The sequence below is a fragment of the Peromyscus eremicus genome, chromosome 5, assembly GCF_949786415.1.
Source record: "Peromyscus eremicus chromosome 5, PerEre_H2_v1, whole genome shotgun sequence".
Lineage (NCBI taxonomy): Eukaryota > Metazoa > Chordata > Mammalia > Rodentia > Cricetidae > Peromyscus > Peromyscus eremicus.
Window position 1 is genome coordinate 25,526,684 of NC_081420.1, and position 24,380 is coordinate 25,551,063.

At 44.0% G+C, this 24,380-nt stretch overlaps 1 protein-coding gene across 2 annotated transcripts in view; it reads right to left on the reverse strand.

Moving 5' to 3' along the window:
- The window catches only part of Dsp (desmoplakin), a 47,113-nt gene that overhangs the window by 18,332 nt on the left and 4,401 nt on the right, over positions 1-24,380 (reverse strand). For both annotated transcript variants that reach the window (XM_059263150.1, XM_059263151.1), the window contains exons 2-11: positions 14,980-15,082; positions 12,255-12,403; positions 11,184-11,358; positions 7,009-7,137; positions 6,000-6,050; positions 4,654-4,815; positions 3,382-3,486; positions 3,080-3,175; positions 1,661-1,786; positions 1,036-1,188 (exon numbers count right to left, since the gene is read on the reverse strand). In XM_059263150.1, coding sequence (XP_059119133.1) covers positions 1,036-1,188; positions 1,661-1,786; positions 3,080-3,175; positions 3,382-3,486; positions 4,654-4,815; positions 6,000-6,050; positions 7,009-7,137; positions 11,184-11,358; positions 12,255-12,403; positions 14,980-15,082 — 1,249 coding nt within the window. The remainder of the gene's footprint in view (positions 1-1,035; positions 1,189-1,660; positions 1,787-3,079; positions 3,176-3,381; positions 3,487-4,653; positions 4,816-5,999; positions 6,051-7,008; positions 7,138-11,183; positions 11,359-12,254; positions 12,404-14,979; positions 15,083-24,380) is intronic.

Below are 24,380 nucleotides of genomic sequence, written 5' to 3' on the forward strand. Positions count from 1 at the left end.
TTTTTTCCCCTCATATTTAATCTGATTTTTTTTTGTTTGTTTGTTTTTTTGGTTGTTGCTTGAAACAAGGTCTCACTCTGTACCCTGGGCTGGCTTTCGATCTGAGGGAATATGTTTCAGCCTTCCGAATTCTGGGATTACAGGTATGTGTCTCCACCACGTTCAGTCCACAGGGAAGAACAGACCCCTGTTTTATAAAGCTCTTCTAACCAGGTGATCACATTTTGTTTCTTAAATCCTTCAACATTTTATTGTAAGAGAGCAGAACTGTGGGAGTCATAGAGATAAAAACAGAAACTAGCCCATTTCTCTATAAACCTGTGCTTCTCACAGAGCCTACAGGATTGGTGCGATCCAGAACTGCCAAAACTCTGCAGGACCTATGATAGTGCCATTTCCCATCTGCATTTATCTTGTCAGAAACTTAAAGATGGGGTGGTCACAAATAAGTAAGCTTTAGGCCACAAGAAGGACGCGGTCAACTTTAGAAAGATTTTAAACCTTTAAGACAGCCTTTAAGACAGGGTTGGGGATTTAGCTCAGTGGTAGGCAAGCGCAAGGCCCTGGGTTCGGTCCTCAGCTCAAAAAAACAAAACAAAACAAAACAAAAAAACTACTTTGGCCGGGCGGTGGTGGCGCACGCCTTTAATCCCAGCACTCGGAAGGCAGAGCCAGGCGGATCTCTGTGAGTTCGAGGCCAGCCTGGGCTACCAAGTGAGTTCCAGGAAAAGGCGCAAAGCTACACAGAGAAACCCTGTCTCAGAAAAAAAAAAAAAAAAAAAAAAAAAAAAAAAAAAAAAAAAAAAAAGACAGCCAGTGTCTAGGTGATGGGTGGAGCTCAGAGGTAAGGTACATGCTCAGCACAGTGTGAAGCCTTGCCTTCCTTCCCCAGCACCCAGAGAAAGCAGAATTGTCCCGATTCCTGACAGTTCCCAGCGATTCAGCTCAGAGTTACTGCATTGGTTCAACAGGAGATAGCTTTACTTATAAAATAAAGGGAAGGCTCTGCGATGCTTCCGAACAAGGAGTACACACCTGGTCTTGTTTGTAGTCACACAGAGCCCTGAGGATAATGGGCTTGTTGCTCCTGTAGTCTGGGTTCCGAGGCTTCAGCTGCACAATCTTCTTAGACTTGTTGACCAAGTTCTGCACCTGGCGCTTGTATTCAAGGATTTTCTCCCGTTCTTTCTGCAATTGCAAATACAATCTGCCTTAAACACGGCTGCCCCGTGAGTTTCGGCGACCTCTTGGGGAAGCTGCCACAACATGGAAGTTAAGTATCGCTATAGTTCCATTAGCAATAATAAGGCACAAATTCCTCATGAGGGAAGATCACCTTCCATAGAGAGCCTGTTGAGTTAACTGGGCAGGAAAGACCATCTCTGTGAAAGGGCCAATGTGGATAAAATGAGAAGTGTGCTTTCCCAAGGGACTTGGCAAGTCACGGCATTCTCTCCACTCTTGTTTTCGGTAAATTACTGGGATACTGAAGCAAAGGCCCTTCCCTACCACAGCTAGGCACACAGAGATGCCATTGAAAGATGAAGAAATTGAGGCGTAGGCTCTGGGAGTGCGCTGTATTCCATCACAGCCTGCCCTGTGTCTGGGGCGCCTCAACGCCCCTGGGTGCATTGCTGAGGGTCTGGGTGTGGCACAGTACCTCCAGCTCTTTGATCTGCTCCAGCAGGTGCTGCAGGGGCATGTTCTTGTCACAGGGGTACTTCTTCCTGATGGAGTCCTGCAGGCCCTTCAGGTAGGCTTCAGTTGACTGCGCCTCTTCAAAAAACTGTTAGGGATGACACCACCTCCAGTCAATGAAAAGGCACTTAATGTCAGGGTTCGGATCTTGAATGTCACCCAAAGGCTTTGCTGTTAAAGGCTAGGTTCCCAGAGTGGCACTTAATGGGGTGACATCTTTAGAAGAAAGTGCATCAAGGGTGGTCTTTGGATCATTGGGGTGTACCTCAGAGAAAATCATGGGACCCTAGCCTCCTCTTCTTCCTCCCCTTCCTCTCTGGCATTTCTTTTCTGTCCTGCATTCCCAACTATGATATGCTACCTCTCCACTGACTAGAATAATGGGGCCTGCCGGGCGGTGGTGGTGCACGCCTTTAATCCCAGCACTCGGGAGGCAGAGGCAGGTGGATCTCTGTGAGTTCGAGGCCAGCCTGGGCTACCAAGTGAGTCCCAGGAAAGGCGCAAAGCTACACAGAGAAACCCTGTCTCGAAAAACCAAAAAAAAAAAAAAAAAAAAAGAATAATGGGGCCCGTGGGTCACAGACTGGACCATCTGAAACTGTTGGCCAAATAAACGTTTTCTCTGTATTAGTTAATTATCCTGGGCGTTTTGCTAAAATTAGGGGAAAGCTAACCATCACAATCACTTAATAGTTCTGTTTCAGGACCCAACACGACCCCAAGCCTCTGCTAAGTGGCTAAAGGAAAAGATTAAAGCAGAAACATTCACGGACTTGGTAGCAGGGCTGAGTGACTGCTGACCACATTACAAATCTACGTTCCTCTAAACCGAGGACAATAGGTAGGGTCTATGCAATACCTTCGAGAGTGCTTCCTTGCTTCAAAACATACTCAAAAGATAAGGTAGTGATGACATTGCAATGCATATGACCCCATTATTTCCACATCTGTGTAGCATATGTGCTTATTAACACCTCATCCATACAATGCACGCATGTGCCATATTATTTTAGACTAGGAAAAGCTCCCTGGAGATCACCATGGGTCTGATCTCCCTATTTGATACATGAGACACGGAAGCCTGGAGTTATGACTTGTTCTAAAGTTACACAATTACATGGTAGAAGGGCTGGAGCCAGACTTCATCATCATCAACCCTTCTTCTGACGGCTCCATGGCCACTCTGAAATATCAGCCAGGGCCAGCAAGATGGCTCAGTGGGTAAAGACGCCTGGCCAACTCAAGGAGGTTGTCCTCTGACCTCCACACGCCCATTATGGAATGTAACCACCACCACCACCACACACACACACACACACACACACACACACACACACACACACGAATGTAGATTTTTTTTAAAAAAGGTATATCTAAAAACCTGAAAGTAGGCAGCATTTTCTTTGAGATGGACATCAATGCACTTGGTGATTTGCAGAATCCAGCTCCACTGTGTCTGAAGTGTGTCCATATATGCCTGAAACAAGAAAGCATCAAGGTGTCAGCTGTCCACTCAGGAAAGGGGGGGTGTGTGTGTGCCAATCCCTAGCCTGCAGTGCTGACCCCGAAGCAGAAGATAAAGTTGGCATAGCTTCATAATAGAGAAGCATCATTCACCCACAAAGATGTCTTTTATGCAAAACATGTTTTTCCTAGTGAAAATGTAAATCCCACGAAGCCTACCTCAATTTTGTCAGAAGCTGGATGCTGATTGAGGACAAGTTGGTCACTTTCTTGTTTAAGCTTATTTAGTTCCTTTTCCTTGACTTCCAGTTGACTCATGCGTATCTGTGAAGGAAAAGAAAATCCAAATCCTTTATAGAGAGTCACAGTTAGGGTTCTGTTACATCATACTATTTAGAGGTGGCTACGTGCAAAATTGCATTTTGGAAATGATGGATGCTAAGGACTCATATTTCATTGCCCTCAGAAATACAGCATTTTCAATGCTGGGAACCAAGATTAGAAAGAAGCTGAGGCAAGACTCGTGGCATGACCTGACTAAGACTGCTCAGGTGATTGACAGCATGGCCACTAATACCGATTGAACACCCCTAACTCTAGATGCTTGGGACCACAGTGTTTCAGATTTGGGATTTGCTATTGTAGAATACTTGCATATACAGAGAAATATTTTGGAGATAGGACCCAAGTCTAAAGATAAAATTCATTTATGTTTCCTACCCACATAGCCTGAAGGTAATTACATACAATATTTTGGGGGTCCTGGGATTTTGATTGCCACCTGTCACCTAAAGTCAGGTGTGGAATAATTCTACTTATAGTATCATGGTGGCACTCAGAAAGTTTCAGAGAGAGCATTCTGGACTTCAGCTTTTCAGGTGCTCAACACATTCTGATTTCTGACTCCAGGTTTTGATCCACTGTTCTACAGTGCCGTCCACTCTAGGGTTTCTGGATGGACTAATTCCCACACTACCTATGAATCACTGTGTTTAGGGACATTAAGCAATGACCCTGAGGGTGGGGGTTGTTTAGCCAGCAGTAGTACATTCCTGTAGTCCCCTCTACTTGGTAAGATAAGGCAAGATGATTATTTGAGTTCCAAAATGTAGTGGCCTTTCTGACTAACAGAGGGAAAGCCTATCTTTAAGAATAAAGGGGGGAGAAGCTGAGAGATGCTCAGTGGTTAAAGGCACTGACTATTCTTCCAGAGGATCTGGTTTCCATCCCCAGCACCCACACAGCAGCTAACAAGCTCCTGTAACTCCAGTTCCTGGGGATCTGATGCCCTCTTCTGGCACTTGTGGGCACTGCATGCACACAGTACATGGATACACGCGCAAACACATAGAACAAAACTCAATAAATCTTACATCACTGAACGGTGTTCCCAAGGTTAAAGTACAAGTGGCTGATCAGTTTATTTAAAAGACCTTTCATCTGCGCCCCCACCCCCCAGCAGCAGGCTAAAGGCAAGGTGGGGGCGCTTACAGAGAAAGCCTCCTGCTTCTGAGCGATGTTTGTGTTCTTGTCGCTCCAGTCGTACAGCAGCTCCTCCTCCTCGCAGTCATTGATCCACATGATCTCGCGAGAGGTGGCCTGGATGATGTTCTGCAGCTGGCGCAGGTGGTCCATCCTCTCGAAGGACGCTTTCTGCAGACAAGTACGAGGGCAGCGTTAGAGTCACAACGAGCAGGTGGACAGCATTCGCTGCAGACCGTGCAGACAAGCCTGAGTCGTTCTTTACCCAGACCACCCAAGCCCAGGTGAAACCTCTTAGCCATTCACCTCACCTCACAGGAGAGAGGCCCTGTCCAAATTTGTGAGGCTTGTGAGGCCATGGCAATCTCAGATTCAAACATCCGAATTCCAAAGGGTCATTCCCATCTTTTTTCCCCTGGTTCTGGGGAAACTCAGGGTCTCCCTCAGGCTAGAGAAGCACTCTGCTTTTGAGCTACGACTCCAGTCTCTCAAGGATATTTGAGGCCAGCCAAATGGCTCAGCAGTTAAAGCATTTTCTGGGTATGCCTGATGACCTGAGTTCAATCCCCAGAACCCACGCAAAGTACTGACTCTACAAAGTTGTTCTCTGACCTCCATACGCATGATAGCATATGCATACATACCTACACACACACACACACACACACACACACACACACACACCAATTATAATACACAAAAAATTAAAAGATAATGATGTTTGGGTTTAATAATTTTAAATAATTAAGGGGGAACTAGACTCTTAGATAAGTCAAGTTTTTTCTCTTAGGTAAGTCAGGCTTTACCCACATGAGTTTAAGGTGCCATCAGTTTATGCCCATCCCAACAGGAAAAGCAGTGTGTTTGTTACCAGTAGCCACACAGTTTTAAAAGCATTGTGACCAGCAAGGCCATATGAAAGAGGGGAAACTAAGATGACACAAACAGATAGAAGAGTGGAGATCTCTGCTTCGGAATCAAGCAACTGACCCTGTCTGTCATGAGATGATGATGGGCTTGTAAAATATGTGAGGAAAACATACTTTGTCTCTGTTCCTATTTGTTCAAAAGGGCTGCAATCCTTCATCACTTTACATGCATCTAACAAGAGTCACTTTTGTGAAATTTAACCTGAAAACAGAACAGTGCTCGGAACTGCCTTCAGAAACCAAACCAAAGCCAAACCTTTGGAACGTCAATTCCCAAAGAAAATCAGCAACAGCAACAAGATTATCATCTATGAACACAGTGTGTCCAGGCTCTTTGGTGAACACTAGGCCAGGGTATGGTCCACCGGAGAAGCTTACCACCTGAGGAACTGAACTGAATTGACAGCAAAGTATAAATAGGCTTACCAGCAGGTTTTCATATTCCTCCTCCAACTGGTAGATTGCAGACTTCTCGCGCTGGGAAATAAGAAAATGCATTTAGTCCCCCTCATGGAGGTCTATAGAAAGTGCAGCCCTCCTTCGCCTCCTTGTAAGATGCTGGCCTAGGCTCCCTCAGTAAAAAGACGCAATTGCTCTAGGAAGTCATTTACCCACAGTGACCTTTCCCCAGATGGCTTGAAGGCCCCTCTCTGGACACTCATACCTTCTCCACAAAGTAAATACTCTATCACTTAAAGACTTGCTGTAGAAAATAAAATTTTGGAGAAATAGGACATGAAGGAGAAAGCTGGGCCGACACTCAAGAGGACAAGAGTAAGGTTTAAATTGTTAAAAAGGCAGGGCAAAGTGAAAATGAAATCTTTGGTTTAAGTATTACAAGTATTAAGTATTAGTGATTTAGCGATTTCATGCATGGGGGGTGTGTGTGTGGGGGGGGGGTCCGAGGACAGGTGGACATGGGGACAGGACCGAGCACTGAGATCAGACTTGTGCTGCCCCTCTCCACTCGAGCCAAGTCTGACTTTTTTCCAGCACAGGTGAGGTATCAACATGAGACACAATTTCCTTCAGGACAAATGTGACTTTATTCTCACCCAGAAGAGACCTTACCAACTGGCCAGCAATATAAGCTACATGATCACTTCATTTTCTTCCGGTAGGTGATGCTCTGCCTTCCGCAGTAATAGTCTACCTACCACCTCCCCGATACTTATTCATAAACCATAAACTCATGACGTCCTGCACGAACTTAGCATTTGGTCCAACTCCTTCTCCAGGTTCCATAAATCTGTTTCCACTTCTTTTTTACTCAGTGGAGCTTTTTGTTTTGTTTTGTTTGTTTTAATTTCTAGTCTCTTGGAAAGAAAATAATAGTCTTGTGTTTCAAGCAAATCTGCCTAAGTGATACACCTTTTTATGGACTCTGTTAAGTGACACACCCTTCTAGAGACCCCATGATGGCTGTGAGCAGTACCAGGTCGGCCTTGATTTTGTCCAGCTGCCAGCGATAGTCCCCGATGGCGTTGTGGATGCTCCTGTGGTTGTTAATGTGCTGTTCCACTGCGCCGGAGTCCACACCCCAGGCCATCAGGTCCATCTCTGCCTGCAGAAAGAGAGGGGGCACACCCGTTAGTGTTCCTCCTCTGCGACAGACTCACTTTTCTATAGCATCAGGGATCAAGGTAATCATACACAGCTCTGCCTCTGATAAAACTCAAAACGGACAACCATCCAGAACGCTAAGGCAGGAGGATTGCTTGAGCACAGGTGTTCAAAACTAGCCTAAGTACACAGCAAGGCCCCATCTCAAAAAAGAGAGAGAGAGAGAAAGAGAGAGAGAGAGAGAGAGAGAGAGAGAGAGAGAGAGAGAGAGAGAGGAAGAAGAAAGAAAGAAAGATAGGAAGAGAGAGAGAGAGAGAAAGAAAGGGAGAAAAACTATACGAAGTATGTCTGAAGCCAAATATTTTTTGTTTCAAGATTACCAAATAGCTAATGAGAATCACCAAATCCATTAGTTTGGCTCCAGCTCAAGATGAACTGAGGAGGAAATTCAGTAATGGGTTCCTTGCAATCTAGACCATTCTTCTGAAGAAAGAGAATCTACATATGAGAATGTAGGTGTGGGGTGGGGCTGGCAAATGGTTCAGCAGGTAAAAGGGATTGCTGCTGGATTCTGAAGCAGAGAACTGATGCTCAAAAACTGTCCTCTGAGCCCTATACCTTGGCATGTATGTCCTGCACTCACACACAGTAATAATGATTACATTTTTTTAAAAAAGGATAAAAAGGAGAATGTAAATTTGCATGACTACATACTAGTTAGTATGCATATGATGCATTATAAGTACTAATGGACATTTCTTCATTCAATCATTTTTAAATGCATGTCAGAAATCATTAATGACACAATCACACACTGCCTCTCAAACTAAATCACTAACCTAAATTAGTTGTCATTGTTTATTGCTTTAAATCATCTTTTGTTTCTTATTGCTATATGGGGGATTGAACCTATGGCCTCACAAAGGCTAGGCAAGTGCCTTACCATCAGGCTGCATATCCAGTCCTTAGTTATGTTGATGAATGTTACAGTTAACTGTTGGCTCAGAAATACAGCACTTTAAAATTACCTTTCAAACTGTAAAGACTCTCTGAGGTCCATTAAAGGGAAGTTACTATGCAAACTCAAGATTCTTCATTCTGATTAATGTTGGTAACAATACTAGGATTATGGGTTTACATTTGCTTTTTTAAATGTGAAATCAGACTAGATTTATCACTTAAGTCTGAAATGTAAGAATGTTTCACGGTAAGAATCAAATACATTGTTTCATTATCTGGCAAGTTTCAATCTGGTCCAGTCCAGCGTCTCTTCCTCCTTTTGCATGAGCACATGTAAATTTCTAAATCACCTGTGTCATCTCTCGGACCTGCCAAGGGCAAACATCCCAAGCTGGAATGGCAGCAAGAACAGAAAGAACACAATTGTCCTAAGCCACGCCCCTGTTCTGGTGCCCTTGGCAAGGCTTCAGAGAGGAGCCCTTTCAGAGTCAGAGAACTGAAGGTTAGCAAGGACTTTGCCCTTGTCTCCTGCAACTGCCCTCGCTTTAAACTGGAAACCACAGGTGTTACGTTGGGAAGGTAGAGATGACCCAGGACCAGCTCACACAGCTCATTACCTGCCAGGTGTATAGTATCTGGCTCGCCCATCAGCAGAAGCACAGACCAGGGAAACAAAGCAGAAACCTGGCAGGGAGATGTGTGTCTGCCTCCTGATCACACTGCTGGGGAAAGGGCTCCCTTATCAGCAGAGGCCTCCGCTGGGTCTCCTGGGAGTGAGTGAAGAATGCAGACTATGTGGGGGGAGGTGGGATGATAAGGAAAAGGCCACACAGGATCCCTGCAAACCTCTAGCAGGAATCAAACAGCTTTTAGTTTGCTGAGAGCCCTAAGATCCATCAGACACTATCAAAAGCATTGCTCATCGATGGAATATGTTTGCGTGAGACTGCCATTTCCTAAAGTTTAAAGATATAGAGGTTTTTTCCTACCAAATAGTCTTTGTTTTAATTTTTTTTTCCTGTAGCTGTTTTTTGTCCATTTGTTGGTGTTGGAGACAGTTTCCCTACCTAGCCCCGGCTGAGATTATAGGCAAGCACCACCACACCCAGCTCTACAAAGCATTCTTACAGTGCTACACCCACAGTAATACAGAAAATGACTAACTCTGAGCTGTCACTTAATGTAACTGTTATACTGTCTCAGAAGACATCAGGGGATATGACATCTCATAATTACTCTGGTTCAAAGTTTGTCTTGCCTCCCATCAAGGATCCTTGAAAGTACAGTTCAAGCCCCATTAACCCAAGTCTTCCTCAGGACAGGAGTGCCACTCTCTCCCCACTCCCAAGCACATGGCTCTCACAAGGCCATTATTTGCCATTTGAGGTGCATCTTGCTGTCTTCAGTAATATTCATCTTCATAACTATGGATCATAATTTTTGAGCCCTCAGTTTCTACCATTGTGCCAATATATATATATATAAACCCTCAAGGGATGTGTGTTCAGGGACAGAGGCCAGGGCCTGGGCAGCTCAAAGTCATCCTGAGCTCCACAGCTAGTTCAAGGCTCTATGAGACCCTGTCTCAAACAATAAAGAGGTTTTCAAAGGCTTTCGGGGAATCTGAAGACATGCAAACAAGTTTATAGTTAAGTTGCTGAGAAAATTGCTGACATCTCCCCACTATTTGCTCCACCTTCCACAATAATTTAAGTCTTCATAATAAATAGGGGTGTGGAGTAGGCATGGTAGAACACACTATAATCCCAGTATCTTGGAGGATGAGACAGGAGGTCACAAGTTCAAGGCACGCCTAAGCTACAAAGCAAGACCCTGTCTCAAAAACAAAAGCAAATAGGAGCTGGAGAGATGGCTCACTGGTTAAGAGCCCTGACTGTTCTTTTAGAGGACCTGGGTTTGATTCCCAGCACCCACGTGGTGACTCACAACACTCTGTAACTCCAGTTCCAGGGGATTCAGTGCCCTCTTCTGGCCTCTGTGGGTACTGCATGCACATGGTACACAGATATATATGCAGACAAAACACCATACACACACACACACACACACACACACACACACACACACACACACACACGAAAAAAAAAACCAAACAAATAAAAAGTAAATGGAATAAATAACTGAGTAAGTGAGTGAATAAAAATGAAAAAAAAAATAACTGAATGAGTGAGTGAATGATTAGTAGTAAAAAAAAAAAAAATCATACAAGAATACACCCAAAACTTTTTAAAGGCTGAGTTGGGTGTAAGTGGCACTTGCTTGTGGTCCTAAATATTCTGAAGGTTGACCTGGGAGAATGGCTTGAGTCTGCATGTTCAAGACTAGCCTAGGCAGCATGATTCAACACAGACTCAAAGAAAGGGTAAGGGGGAATGTTAAAATAGCTAAAAAATTTTAGAACCATTTAGAAATTGGTCCAACAATTAGTCAAGTTCTTACAGCATTGCATAACAATCTCTCCACAATGTATTATTCTAACACATCCACCTCTCAAAGAAGGACAGCTCGTTAGAAGGTTTTCATTATAAATTTCCCATCTACATGATTATGGCATGGTTCTCTGGCCACCTGTTCATTATCGGGCTTAATTACTACATAAAACAACAAAACAGTAATTAGCATTGAAAAATACTTTGTAGAAATTCCAGGCGCAGGGAAAAGATCAGCACATACTTTTGGTGCCATTATTTGACTTCTCACCCACACAAGTGAGACTTGCAAGCCAGACAACTGAACCTCAAAAACCACCAAGAAACCCAAACCCAAACATCCAGTGTCACGTGTCCAGCTCTTCCCATGTGATCAGATTTTATAACTTATTTTTTATTTTAATTTTCTCACTCTCGTGTTACTCTTTCAAATGAGCCATCTAAGAATTCTTTCTCTCGTTTCAGTCTGTGTGTGATACAGATGAGGTAGGTTGCACCTCAGACAGAATGACCCTGTGACTTAGCAGGTTGCTGCCGCTGCAGGTCTGGGGCTGACTGTACCACCCTCTTCATCTGAACTACCTGGGTTCAGGGGTCTAAGAACCAGCGCAAGTAGGTTTACCTGGGCACCACTTACCCTCTGCTGCCTCATCCAGCCCAGACACTCTCCTGTGAGGCGTTTGGTGAACTCATCCCACCCAGAGCCGCTCTGGCAGGTGTATCCTCCACCTCCCTTGGAGCTGGCCCTTCGGACTCGAGGGACACTGATGGCCTTGTAAAGGGCTCGCATCTGTTCCTGGAGCTGAAGCAGTCTGAAAGGAAAGGAAAACAATGACGTCATCACAAGAAAATAGCCTATGAAAACCCTTTTCTGCGTGTTCTTTGGGTCAATCTACAGGCCGAGGATGTTGCATTGGAAGATTTTTTTTTCTCAACCCCATGACCTCCAACTTGATTACATGGAAGTATAAATGCTAGGAAGCCACTCACAACCTGAACATTATGAAAAGTGTCACCACCTGTGCCTAACCTGGCAGCGCCTCGAGTTCTTTTGAGTTTCATGCTTGGAATTTATCTTTCTAGTACCCTGGGCCTCAACAATATGAGAGCAAATTTAGACTACACATCTCTGCTGTGGAGCGGTCACTTCCAACTCCAAGAGTCTCACTTGATTAAATAAAGCTCTATATTAGCCTCTGGAAAGGTCAGATGCTGCACCAGACCTCTGTGGCTGTCTAAATGGAGGGAAGGCTCATGACCCATTCAGCCGTTCCAACTAACATAGCATTATTACAGCATTGGGGCCAGAACCCAAGGCAAGTTCTCCACCACATCCTGTGTCCTTCTTTAAAAAACAACTATTTAATCAATTAATTACTTTTGAGATAAGGTCTCACTAAATTGTCCAGGCAGGCCTTGAACTTTTGATACTCCTACCTTGGCCTCCCGAGTACCTAGGATCACGGGGCTCTGCTACCATTCCAGGAAGAGCTAGAGTTTTTGAGTGGTTATTTTCCTGTGGGTCTGTTTCATTCTTGTAGCCTCTCTGGGGTCCACCAGAGATGAAGGTTGCAGTTTTATATTTGAAATGGAAAACGCTGCAAAGCCCCAAGTAAGGGAGGTGTTCTCGAGGCATGTGTGTGCTTCTTCTGGAAAAAGCCTGAGGTCACCTGCTGGAGGTCCCCCAACCATGCTCTGCAGGCGATACCTTTTCTGATAAGCATCACAGGGCTGGCCCATCTGCCGCATCTCCCGGATCAGGCTGTCTGTGATTTCCATCTGATCATTGGCCTGTGCAAAACACTCATCCAGCTCTCTACTCCGAGCCAGCTGTATTCCATCTCCATATTTCAGTTCCTGGCAGAAAGAATTGCCATGAAAATGTGTAAGATGGTAAGGAAAAGCCTCATGTGCGTCAATAAAAGCAAACTTCACAATGTAACAGACAGTATAAGCCCCCTAGTCAAACTGCTTGTTTCTAACTGAGCTGAGCATGCATGGTACACACCCCAAATCCCACACCTTTGGAGGCAGAGGCAGGAGGATCAGTAGTTTGAGGCTAGCCTGTACTGTACAGAGTGACTCTGTCTTTAAAAAAAAACAAAAAAAACAAAAAAACCCAGGGCCAGTGAAATGACTCAGTGGGTAAAGGTGCCTGCCACCAAACCTGACAATCTGAGTTTGATGCCCGGCATCCTCATGGTGGAAGGAGAGAACCAACTCCCTGGAAGTTGTCCTTTGACCTCCACACTCATTCCCTGGCACTCACTCACTCATTTACTTACTCACTTACTCACTCACATACACACACACAAATAAATGTAATAAAAAACAATTCAAAGTATTTATATATGTATGTATGTATATACATATGCATGTATGTATGTATGCATGTGTGTGTATTTATATGTGGAGTCAGTTCTTTCCCTCCACATTTACGTGGGTTCCAGGAATCAAGCTAAAGTCGCCAGGCTTGCACAGCAAGAGCCTTTACCCACTGAGCCAGCTTGCCAGCCCTTCAGGTGGATTTTAAAGGTAAATTTACAGAATGTTCATCTTCCCCTTCCTTCAATTTCCATCTTTCCTTTTACACCCAATTCCTATTTACCGTGAATTTGACCAAGATAAGATGGCTGGACCATTTACAAGGTGGGGGCTTTAAACACGTCCAAGCCTTTCCTGTATTGCAGAGGACCAGAACTTGTTCAGCTCTTTAAGAAAAAAATGACACACTACAGTTGTGTCAGATGTCACCAATGGAGGGGGCTGGGTGACAGGTGCAGGAGACCCATTCTGTAGCTCCTTATGGGTCTCTACTTCACACTGAAGTCGTTTTTGAACAGAAAGCCTTCTCGGCTGCTTCGGTGGCAATGAGCAGTTTGGTCTCCATTTTCCACTTGCTGTTCTCGTCAGCTGCAGCCAAATGAATCTTACCTCTACACACAGTGATGTCAGCAAACGTGACACTGCTTCCCACGCACTCATTTTAGTATTCGAATGCATGTCCATAGACATAAACTGGCAACACTCTGCCATTACACTGTGGGTAAATGTACCCAGTCACTACAAACTACACACAGGGCTTCAGGCATGTCCTAAATTGAGTACTGATAACCCACTACCTGCCTTGGATGAAGGAGTCAGCCAGGTAGGGGAGGAGTTAGAAGAGTATGTGTTAAACCGAACTAGTGCACTGACCCCCAAATCCTTTTACCATGAACTGAATATATGTATTTTCCTCCTCTCCTTCCCTCCCGCTCTCCTTCTCTACACCCTCGATCCTTTCTGGTTCATTGGTAGAGTTTCACTATGCAGCTAAGGCTGGCCTTAAACTTAGAATCCTCCTGCCTCTGCTTCCCAAGTGCTGGCTGTTATCACCAGTATGTGTCAACACACATGAATGGACATATTCTTTGAGCTGGACACTATGAGAATCTACACAGTAACTAAATTAAGAAATTAGAACATTAGTAACTAAATTAAGAAATTAGAACATTAAGATAGTCTTCAAAAGGAAAAAAAACATAAATTTTCTGGATAAAAATGTTTGCAGTGTGGCAGGTTCTGGATGTAGTCCAAATATGAGTGTCAACTCAGGAGAGACTACTCTCAGTTCTTTTGCTGAAAACATGTATCACTCACGATAGGAAGTGAGACTACCACCCATCATTCTCTGGCCAGCTTTTAGAAAATCCAGAACCACTGGAGTGCTACAGTGTTTTAAAAAAAATTTAGAGCTGGAGAGATGGCTGATTGGTTAAGAAAACAGACTCCTCTTCCAGAGGACCCAGGTTTGATTCCCAGCACCCACATGGCTGCTCACAGCCACCTGTAACTCCAGTTCCAGAGGACCTGACACCCCCTTCCGGCTCCGGCAGGCACCTGGCATGTGGCGCACAGACATACCATACTTGCAGACAAAACACCCAGACACAGAAAATAAAAGTCAAAAAAAAAAAATCTTTTAAAAAGTGAGAACTAATCACTTTTTTTTTTAAACTAAGAGGTGACTAATCAATTCATGTGATTAGTGGATGAACAGGTTATCTTCAGAGTGGGTCTGTTATAAAAGCCAATTTGGCTAGGAGTATTGTGTGCTCTTTGTCTGTTGCCATGTGATGCCTTCTGCCCCCTGGGGACTCTGCCAGGTAGAAGGTCATCGCCAGATGCTGCCCTCAGCTTGGGCCAGAACCACAAGCCAAAGCAAACTTCTTGTCTTTTGTAGTTTGCCCAGTCTGTGGTGTTGTTACTAGCAACAGAAAATAGATTAAGATAATATCCCTGTCTCGTCCGGTCTGAGAGGACCATCCCCAGACACTAATAATGTGAGAAGCCCAACAGCAGGCATGCACAGGCTGCCGGGAGGGCGTGAGCTCCTCAGACACCGGCGTGGGCCGGGACGAGACTCTGAGGAGAGAGAAGAGAGAGCTTACTGGCTGGGCGATCAGCTCGGCCCGCATGAGACAGTCCGCACAGTTCTGCAGCAGCTCCTGGATAGTGTTCTGGTTCTGGTGCCTGGACATGGTGCCAGTTTGACTGTGGAGACAAAGAAACCAGACAGGGGGTGACTTTCATCAATTTAAAAATAATACCAAACTTTCATAAAAGTTGCAAAAAAAATAAATAGCACGAAAGTGGTCCTGTGAAACTCCTCACTCCACAGTTGTTCACACGTTGATGTTCCCCCCGTGTGTGTGTGTGTGTGTGTGTGTGTGTGTGTGTATGTCACCTTTTCCTGACTCATTTGACAATGACAGTGCCCTTTCATACCAAAATATTTCAATATAAATTTCCCAATAATGAAGACAAATAGTTATATAACCACAGTGCAATTGTCCAAGTCAGGGAAACTAAAATGGATATCATACTTTTTTTTTTAATCCATAGAACTTGGTGGGGGTTTTTGGTTTTGTTTTTTTGTTTTTTTGAGACAAGGTCTCACTGTGCATTTCTGACTGGCCTGGAACTCACTATATAGACCAGGTTGGCCTCAAATTCATAGAGTTCTTTGTCTCTGCCTCACAAGTGCCGGGACTAGAGCCATGTGCCACCAAAATTCCATAGATTAACCCAAAATTGTCCTTCAAACCAATTTCTCCTCAGGTCAAAGATCTAAGCCAGAACAACTTTCTGACGTGTGACCACACGTGACCAGCAATGGCAGCCAGTGATCTCATCTGGTCGGTCATTGCTCATACTCCCTCCCGACAGCCAAGTCCCCGGCACATGTCCTTCTACGGCAAGATGTCAGCAGGTCAAGCACGGGAACAGGGACGTCACTAGCAAATCCAGGAAAACAAAGGGGACGAGAGCAAGGCTAATTCTACAAAAGGATTTTCCACGTTCACACTAAGAGGCAGGAAGAGCAAAGAAATCACAGTATGAGGGAGAAGATGGAAATTTTAAGCGTATTCAGTAGCTTTAGACAGCCCTTGAATGAGGCTCAGTCTACGTTCTTAACTTCCTGATATAAATCAAGCTTCAGCCCTGCCTGCCACAGCTTCAGATTGTGTTTAATACGTGTGAACAGCTGGATGAATATGCCTCAAGCTGCTGAACTTCGAGGGTAGAGAGCTAGCTTAGTGGTTAAGAACATTCACCACTCTTGCAGAGGACCTGGATTCAATTCCCAACACCCACACTGGGGAGCTCATACGTGAAGTCCCTGTAACTCTAACTCCAGGGGCTCAGACACTCTCTTCTGGCCCCTAGAAACACCTGCATATGCACACACATACACATACTTTAAACAAATTTCAATTTAAAAAATGGGCAAACTTCCTTATAGGACTTCAGAGGCACCTGGTCCATTAGTTAGCTCCAACTTGTCCCAGCTTCTATCAGTTTGATGCTTTTCTATCAGAATGAAATCTGCGTGTGTCCCTCATTATCTTGTTTTAAAGGTTTATTTGGTTTTTAATTATGTATCTTAGTGTGTGCCAATCTGTGCACTTGAGAGCAGGTGCCTGCGGAGGCAGGAGGACATTTGATCCCCTGGAGCTGGTGTTGTTACAGGTGGTTGTGAGCTGCCCGACATTGGTACTAGGAACCGAACTTAGGTCTTCTGCAAGACCAGTCAATGCTCTTCACAGCTGAGCCATCTCTCCAGACCACCCTGTAGATTTTAAAGAAAGAATTCCACTGTGAAATGGGGTGTTGAGCTGGGGGCTCCGTCCAATGGCACAGCATTTGCCTGGCATGTGCCCTGGGTTACAAGCTTAGTAATGGAAAAACCATTTGAGAAAACAATAGCTATAACATACCGAGATGGGGAGGCCCACATGAATGTGGGAACCTCTCCCACAGTGTCTGACTATATATTACCACACCACAGGAAAGCATGTCCTTTCTTTTTTTTCTGCCACCTATTTGGGGTTCCGCCCTGCCAGCAAGGCTCCCCAACAAGCCAGTACTAGCTGGATGTGGGTGAGGATCCCAGCTTTCCCTGGGAACCACTCCCAAATGACGACACTGGCTCCTTGAGGCAGGCCCAGGCAGCACGCTGCCTGAGCGTCCACCTGTCAAAACCTGGACAGCCTCCCCCACTCCTGCCCCGGGAGGACAACCAGTCTCGCTTCCTCTCAGCATTACACAGGAAATCTGGCAGGACTCCCACTCCGCTGGGACAGAGACAAGACTACATCTGTTGTCCTAACTTGTACAGAATTCCAGCTGCCTTAGAACACTTTCCCAATGTACCTGCCAGAAAGCCAGAGGAAACGTAAGAAACAGAAAAACCGAGAAACGCAGGAACCTCGTTGAGAATTCCAGGGCAAATAAGAAATCACGAAGGTCTTAGGGGAGGCTGGGGGAAGAAGATGGCTTGAGTTCAGGAGTTCAAAACCAAGCTGGGCAACAGAGAGATTCCACATAAAATAAAGGAGGAAGGAAGAAACAGAGGGAGGGAGGGAGAGAGGGAGGGAGAGAGAGAGGGAGGGAGAGAGAGGGAGGGAGGGAGGGAGGGAGGGAGGAAAGGAAGGAAGGATTAGGAAAGTTCTATATAATTACAATTGTTTTCCTTTTTTTTTTCTTCTTCTTCTTTTTTTTCTCCTTCTACTCTTTTGGTTATCTGAGACAGGATCTCACCCCCATAGCCCAGACAGGCCTGAAACTCCCTATGTAGTCCAGACTGGCTTCACTCTCATAGCAATCCTCCTGCCTCAGCTTACTGAGTACTGGGATTTACAGACAGTATTTTTTTCTTCATTGAAAGGCAAGTACCTTTCTTCTGAAACATTTGGAAAGTTCTGTTCAGCAAGGTGGCTCAGAAGGTGCTGTCCACAAAGAATGCCAGTTCTAAGCACATGAATGAAAGAGGTATCTCGCCGCACAATAAAAGTCAGACTTTCTTAACCGATTTAACAAGGCATGCCACAGTAAAAGCTACCATAAACTGAGCCATAAGACAGACAATTAAGGGCAACTGGTATGGCATACATAAGAACTTTGTACCATCTTGGCAACTTTCTTGTAAATCAAAATCTACTTCAGAATAAAAATGTGTTAACTAGAGGGGTTGGCTGGTAGAGGATGTGCTCAACATGTGCAAAGCCATGGGTTCAATCCCCAGCACCACACACACACACACACACACACACACACACACACACACACACACAAAATATATACAAATACAGGCAGTTCAAATTCAGTTATGAATAAACATATCCAGAGGGCCATACACATTTTAAGTCAATTTACAAGATGAAATTCTTTGGACAACAAAGCACAAATTCTGGAGCTTCTGAAACCCCACTATTCAGTATGCTGCACAACACTCACACAGGAACTGTCTCCAGGGAGAGGGAGCTGGGGAATCACACACTGGGTCAAAGCATTGGGGTTGCTCCGCTTCGTTATGCCCTTGTAGTGTGGAATACAGTTCTATTATTGGAGATCTGTTGGATCCTACCTAAGACAAGACGTCTTATCCTCTTCCTGTACCCACACGTATCTGAACAGTCTTTTTAAAAAGTGGACTCTGCTGGGCGGTGGTGGCACACGCTTTTAATCCTAGCACTCGGGAGGCAGAGCCAGGCGGATCTCTGTGAGTTCGAGGCCAGCCTGGGCTACCAAGTGAGTTCCAGGAAAGGCGCAAAGCTACACAGAGAAACCTTGTCTCAAAAAAAAAAAAAAAAAAAAAGTGGACTCTGTGTGCTGCTAACAATTTTAAAACTCTTCACCCTTTACTAAAGGCCTTGCATGCGTTCACCAAATGCCCTGGGTACACTAACCCTGTGTTTTGCCTTGCATCTTAGTAGATGAAGAGGGATACACAGGAATCAAAGTTCTTTCAAACTGAAACAAACAAAAGAAAGACTAAATGTTTGAATAGTGAAGGTAAGAAGATCTGCATTGTTATTTGTCTAATTTACTGTATCCACATGGCTGAGTGCTAAGACTCTCTGCAGGATGTCTGAAATCTTGACTAACATCTATGTGTTGTTGAAGCAGTAGCTCACTCTATAGCACAGGCTAGCCCAGAACTCAGAATGTAACCAGGCTGACTTCAAACTCATGGTAATCCTGCCTTGACCTCCTGAGTGCTGGAATTATAGTCACCAAGCTGGGTGTGAATCCTGTTTTACTATTGTCTTACAAATCTATTCCACAGTACTGAGAAACTATTTTTTTCCCTATTCATACAGATATACAGTGATGTCTAATCTATAAATTAGGTACAATAAGAGAATAATAATATAACAGAACTGTTATATTTAAATATAACAATACATTGTAGTAAAGGGCATTTCAAACTTCAGAATGTTTATTCCTAGATTTATCCAGCTTCCTTGTTGGTTTTGTATTTTGTACATTGGTTTTGAGACAGGATCTTAATGTGTAACCAAGGCTGGCCTCCTGCTCTCAGGGCGATCCTCCTTCTTCAGTCTTTTGAGTGTTGAGATTACAGGAGCAAGCCACTCCCCTCACCCCACTTATTTATTTATTTTTGAGACAAGATCTCATGTTCCCATGTTGGCCTCAGACCAGCTCCATGGCTGAGGGTAACCTTGAACTTCCGATCCTGCCGCCGCTATCTCCCCAGTGCTGAGGTTACAAGCGTGAGCCACCACTCCTGCCTAACGTCCATTTGGTATTTTTGGACAGTGGTTGACCACAGGCAACTCAAAGAGCAGAAAGAGAAACCATGGGTAGCAGAGAGGGGTCTATTATAACATCCTAAAGAAAGCTTCCTTATCCAGTCTCCATTTGTAAAAAAAAAAAAAAAAAATCCCACTTCTAACTGAGGTGCAGTCAAAAAGAGCTTTGGAAATGGACTGAAGTAAGAAAGAACTGGGTGCATATTGGCTCTGTCTATCTCAAAAGACAGATTCTGGCCAGCCCGGGTTAGCGACTGGGGAAGGGGGCATCCACCCTGACATTTCAGCCCCAGCGGATGCTTCCTATGTAGACCTGGCTGTGCTTAGTCAAGGAGAAGGGCAAGCAGAGAGGATTTTGACCTACTGGGTTAGATATTCACCTTCCCGGCACACAGTGAGTACAGATCCCTCGCCATGAGAGTTGGGGAGCAGCTTTAGGGAACACACTACTTTTTCTTTGTTTCTTTGTTTCTTTGTTTCTTTGTTTCCTTCCTTCCTTTCTTTCTTTCTTCTTTTTTTTTTTTTTTTTGGTATTAGGAATCAAACCCTGGTCTTCAAGCAAGTTTAGGCAAGTGTTTGACTACTGGCATGCATCACCAGTCTGGGTTTAAGCTTACTCTGTAATCCAGTGTGAACTTTTACAGTCCTCTTACTCCACCTCTGAGTGCTAGGATCAACAGGCTTCTTCCACACTCAGTTTATGTGGTGCCAGGGATGTACCCAGGGCTCTGTGCATGCTAGGCAACCACTCTGCCAACCGAGCTTCATTCCCAGCCCAAAGAGGCAAGCTTACAAACCACATTCAGAACTGAACTAGCAAACATTCACTCAGCATCTATGTTCCACTTAAAAATGTGTTTTGTTTTATAGACGTCGAAGGGAAAAGATACCAGAAGGGGGAAGAAAAAGAAAGCTTATGTGGGTTAAATGATACGACTATCGACTTCTAAGCTAAAATTGATAGATGTTCTTGGGTAATTAAAGAGCCATCCTTAGAAGAGGAACTCTTCCGACATTGTTTTATCTTCAAACTCAGAAAGACCAATGACTCATCCCGCACAGAACCTGCCTGCGCAAACACTTTTAAAAATTCATTCTAAAACCTGTTTAAACAAGAATGGCTCTAAGCTTTTGTAAAAGGATGCCTTCACCGGTGGCTAAAAGGAAAATGTGTTCTGGAGTTAAATCCAAAAACAGACCACACAATTGTGTGTGTGAACAGCATCCAGCTACGTTTGATCTTGTTTCTTAAAAAGGAGAAAGATTCCAAAATTAGCTATCTTGAAGCATTTGTTGAACATCTGCTTCCAGGACATAATAGAAAAAAAAAATTGATGACAGACATGAAACATTACAAGGTAAAAGTGCTTTGCTTACAAAATAACTTGATAGTAACTTTTATGGTTCTTTAGGCATCCATGGCACCGTACTATATTTCTTCCTGTGTGTACACAATCTCCCATATGTTACATCTTTCCTTCCTCTCTCTTTTCTTCTTCCTCTCCCTTCTTTCTTTGTGTCGTTAGGGTCTTGTATGTATGCCTGAAATAAAGTTATATGGCTCTCTGTATTCAGATTCATCCAATAATGCCCCAAAAAAGCTCAGTAAATGTCTATTAGAAATTGCAACTACACAATGCATTAATCTTCAGGCCTAATCAATTCTCTTTATAATTTTTAAAGTGTCTTTCGTGTATCCTACATTGTTAGTGTCTTTCAAGAATCTTAAGTAAAACACACACAAACAACAACAACAAAAATGTAATTTTAGCCCATTAGCACGCTAGCCATCAGGCTGAGTTGTTGGATGGCCACTCCTCAGAAGTGACAGGCCCCATGACGCCTCCTCCCCAGGGCTTACCCACACTCCTCTGCCCACACTTCTGCACGACTTCTTTACACACAGGTGTGGCTACCGCACACCTTCATCACTTTCCCCTCCTACACACACCTAACAACACAAGGCTTTGCACATGCAGGTGCTCAAGGCCTGCTTGTCCAGCTCAGGAGAGCAGAAGAAAAACAAAGGCAAATACGAGACAATTTGATGGCATTTAACTGATCGCCCTGATTTAGAAGTTCAGCCGGGGCGTGCATCTATCCCAGTCGCTGCTCCCATGCACAAATGAGGGATAAAGGACTCTTTCCATATAGGTTTAGATGACCAGGTCCCCTCTTAATTTTGTCCCAGTATAGGAACTGAGGCCGAGTGGTGGTGCTGGCAGTGGCACACACATTTAATCCCAGCCTTCCGAGGCAGAAGCACTCCTGGTCTACAGAGCTAGTTCCAGGCAGCCAGGGTTACACAAAGAAACCCTGTCTCAATAAAAATAAAAATAAGATAAAATAATAAATAAACAAAACAAAACAAAACCCGGGGGGGGGGCAGTATTCCAATAAAATGTCCCACTTCTTTTAGGGTGACTCTCCATCATTTAACTATGTGTCAGGTGGCTGCTCCAGATGAAGGGACAGACTGGCCACACCTGCCACAACCTTCACAGAGACCCCAAAGTTGGCACCGGTGGAGCTCACTCCCAGCTCCACCACTCCCAAATGTACAGTCTGTGACTTTATCACGAAGCGGGAGTGCCTCTCAGGCTGCTGCCTGACTGCCTGCATCTCCAACAGGGAGGAACCCCCGCCTCCAGGGGTGGGTGAGCCTTAGGTGTGTCGTTAGGTCTCCAGAACGAACGCTGTGGAAGTGAACTCCAGCGGCTCTGTCTGTGGTGGCTGCTCCTGCCTTTAAGACGTTGTTCTGAAACTTCCTTTTTGTGTCTCTGTCTTTGCCCCAAGCTGTTCTTCTAAGGACAGTGTGCAGAAAAAGTAGACACGGACTTACAGGAGAAACAATTGTGATTCATACGTTGAAATTCCGCAGTGTACTCTGTGAATACATGCAATTTTTATGCTGTAGTGTAGCCATTAAAATAAATTTATATTTAAAAGAGGAAAGAAGAAAACGAAGGAACAGATTGGGTATCAAGTATGTGGCATTCAGGAGTCCTGTAAGAGTCAAAAACAACTATTTCAGGCAATTAAGTGAGAATGATGTATTTTAGCTTAGCAGTATAAAAGAATTCTTGAAGGAGTAAGAAAATTCAGAGAAAGATGTCTTCTTATTTGTTTTTTTTTTTAATTGTTCAGTGGAAATGACACCAAAATATTCGGTTTTTACAAATTCAATGCCAAATAGAAATTTCTGTTTTGAAATACTTTCCTATGCAAAAACATTTATTTTACTAAACCTCAAAAAAAAAAAAAAAAACATTATATATTGTCCTGTCATCCCTGAAGATGTCTGCTCCTTTTCATCCCCAGATGGCAGATAAAGTCAGAGCTGTGATGTCTGTGTGTCAAAAATCTTATTTCCAAGCAAAACATTCGACTGTTTGCTGTTACTTTTCACTAAGGGATCCTTGTTTGATGAAATGTAGAGTTCTCATCCATGGTTGTAAAGTAAATGAACCCCTCTAACCCAAGGTGTCTGTGGTGAGGTGTAAACTGTAGGTCTCAATAGCATTTTCTCTGCTGTTGCTTCCAATGATGGCTCGTTGTCTTGGTGCCTTGGTCTTGGGATCTTTGGGGCTGTGGCTTCACCCCCAGAACCACATCTGACCATTTTCAGTTTTAAAGAGTCAGGGCCACTGAGACCCAGTAGGATGGAGAAGGAGAGCTGAGCAGGGAGCAGAACTCCCAGCCACTCATCCAGACCGAAACACTTCTAAAATCTTCTAGAAGTTCCTCATCTGGAAAGACAGGTTATGCTAGTCAAGGTGGACTCACAAAGTCACACCCAGCTTCTCTTTGCTCCACCTTAAGAAGTCAGATGAGACATCAAACCTTCAGTGGATCTTCTCTTCCCAAGACATTTCAATCTCCTGAACTACAATGAAACCATGCCCATGTTTAGAAAAAAAAATAAATTACTGTCGAAAGCTGTTTTGTCCCATTAAAGAACAATCAGCCAGCATCATATACAGAATCAACAATTAGTCTGTGTAATACAGAATCACATTGGGTGGGGTTTTTCTAAGCCCATGAAACGCCTCATAAGAGTATTAACAAAAATAAAGCAATGCATTAGGCATAAGTATCTTACCAAATGCACAATGAGGATGCAACAGAATTAAAATGAAGTCAAACGTTGTGTTGGCTAGAAAAAGTTTGCAGGTAGAAAAGATGAATTCTAACGACAGAGGTTTGATCTTTTCTCAGACTGTGATAATCTGGATAATAAATTAAACCACTTGTTAGCTGTAAGACCTTGGGCAAAGTGTTTTAACTACTTTAACCTCAGTTTTCCATCTGTAAATTGGGATGTTGGTTGTGAGGTTTGCGATTACATGAGGCTTGCATAATATCTGGCTTATCGCAGGTGTTTAAGCAGGTGATGGGAACTATTATTAACCATAGATCTTATGTTTTACATAAATTTACCTAGGTTTAATAACACTGCTAATGTTATCTGTTGTATATTGAATTTACCTGAATTTTATTTTACCATCATTTAAAAAAAAAATTAGAATATGCATCCTCTGAGTTACCTAGGCTCTGAGCTTTGTGTGTCCTCAGACTCTCTTAACATCTCACATCAGGTGACACTGTGACCCTACCTGAGCAGTGTCTACTTTCCCATACCGCACCACCCCACCACACACCCAGACTTTCCTTTCGTCCTTCTGCAGTGGGGCAATGGCCATCTCACCCAGACTTCTGGTAGGTTATACACA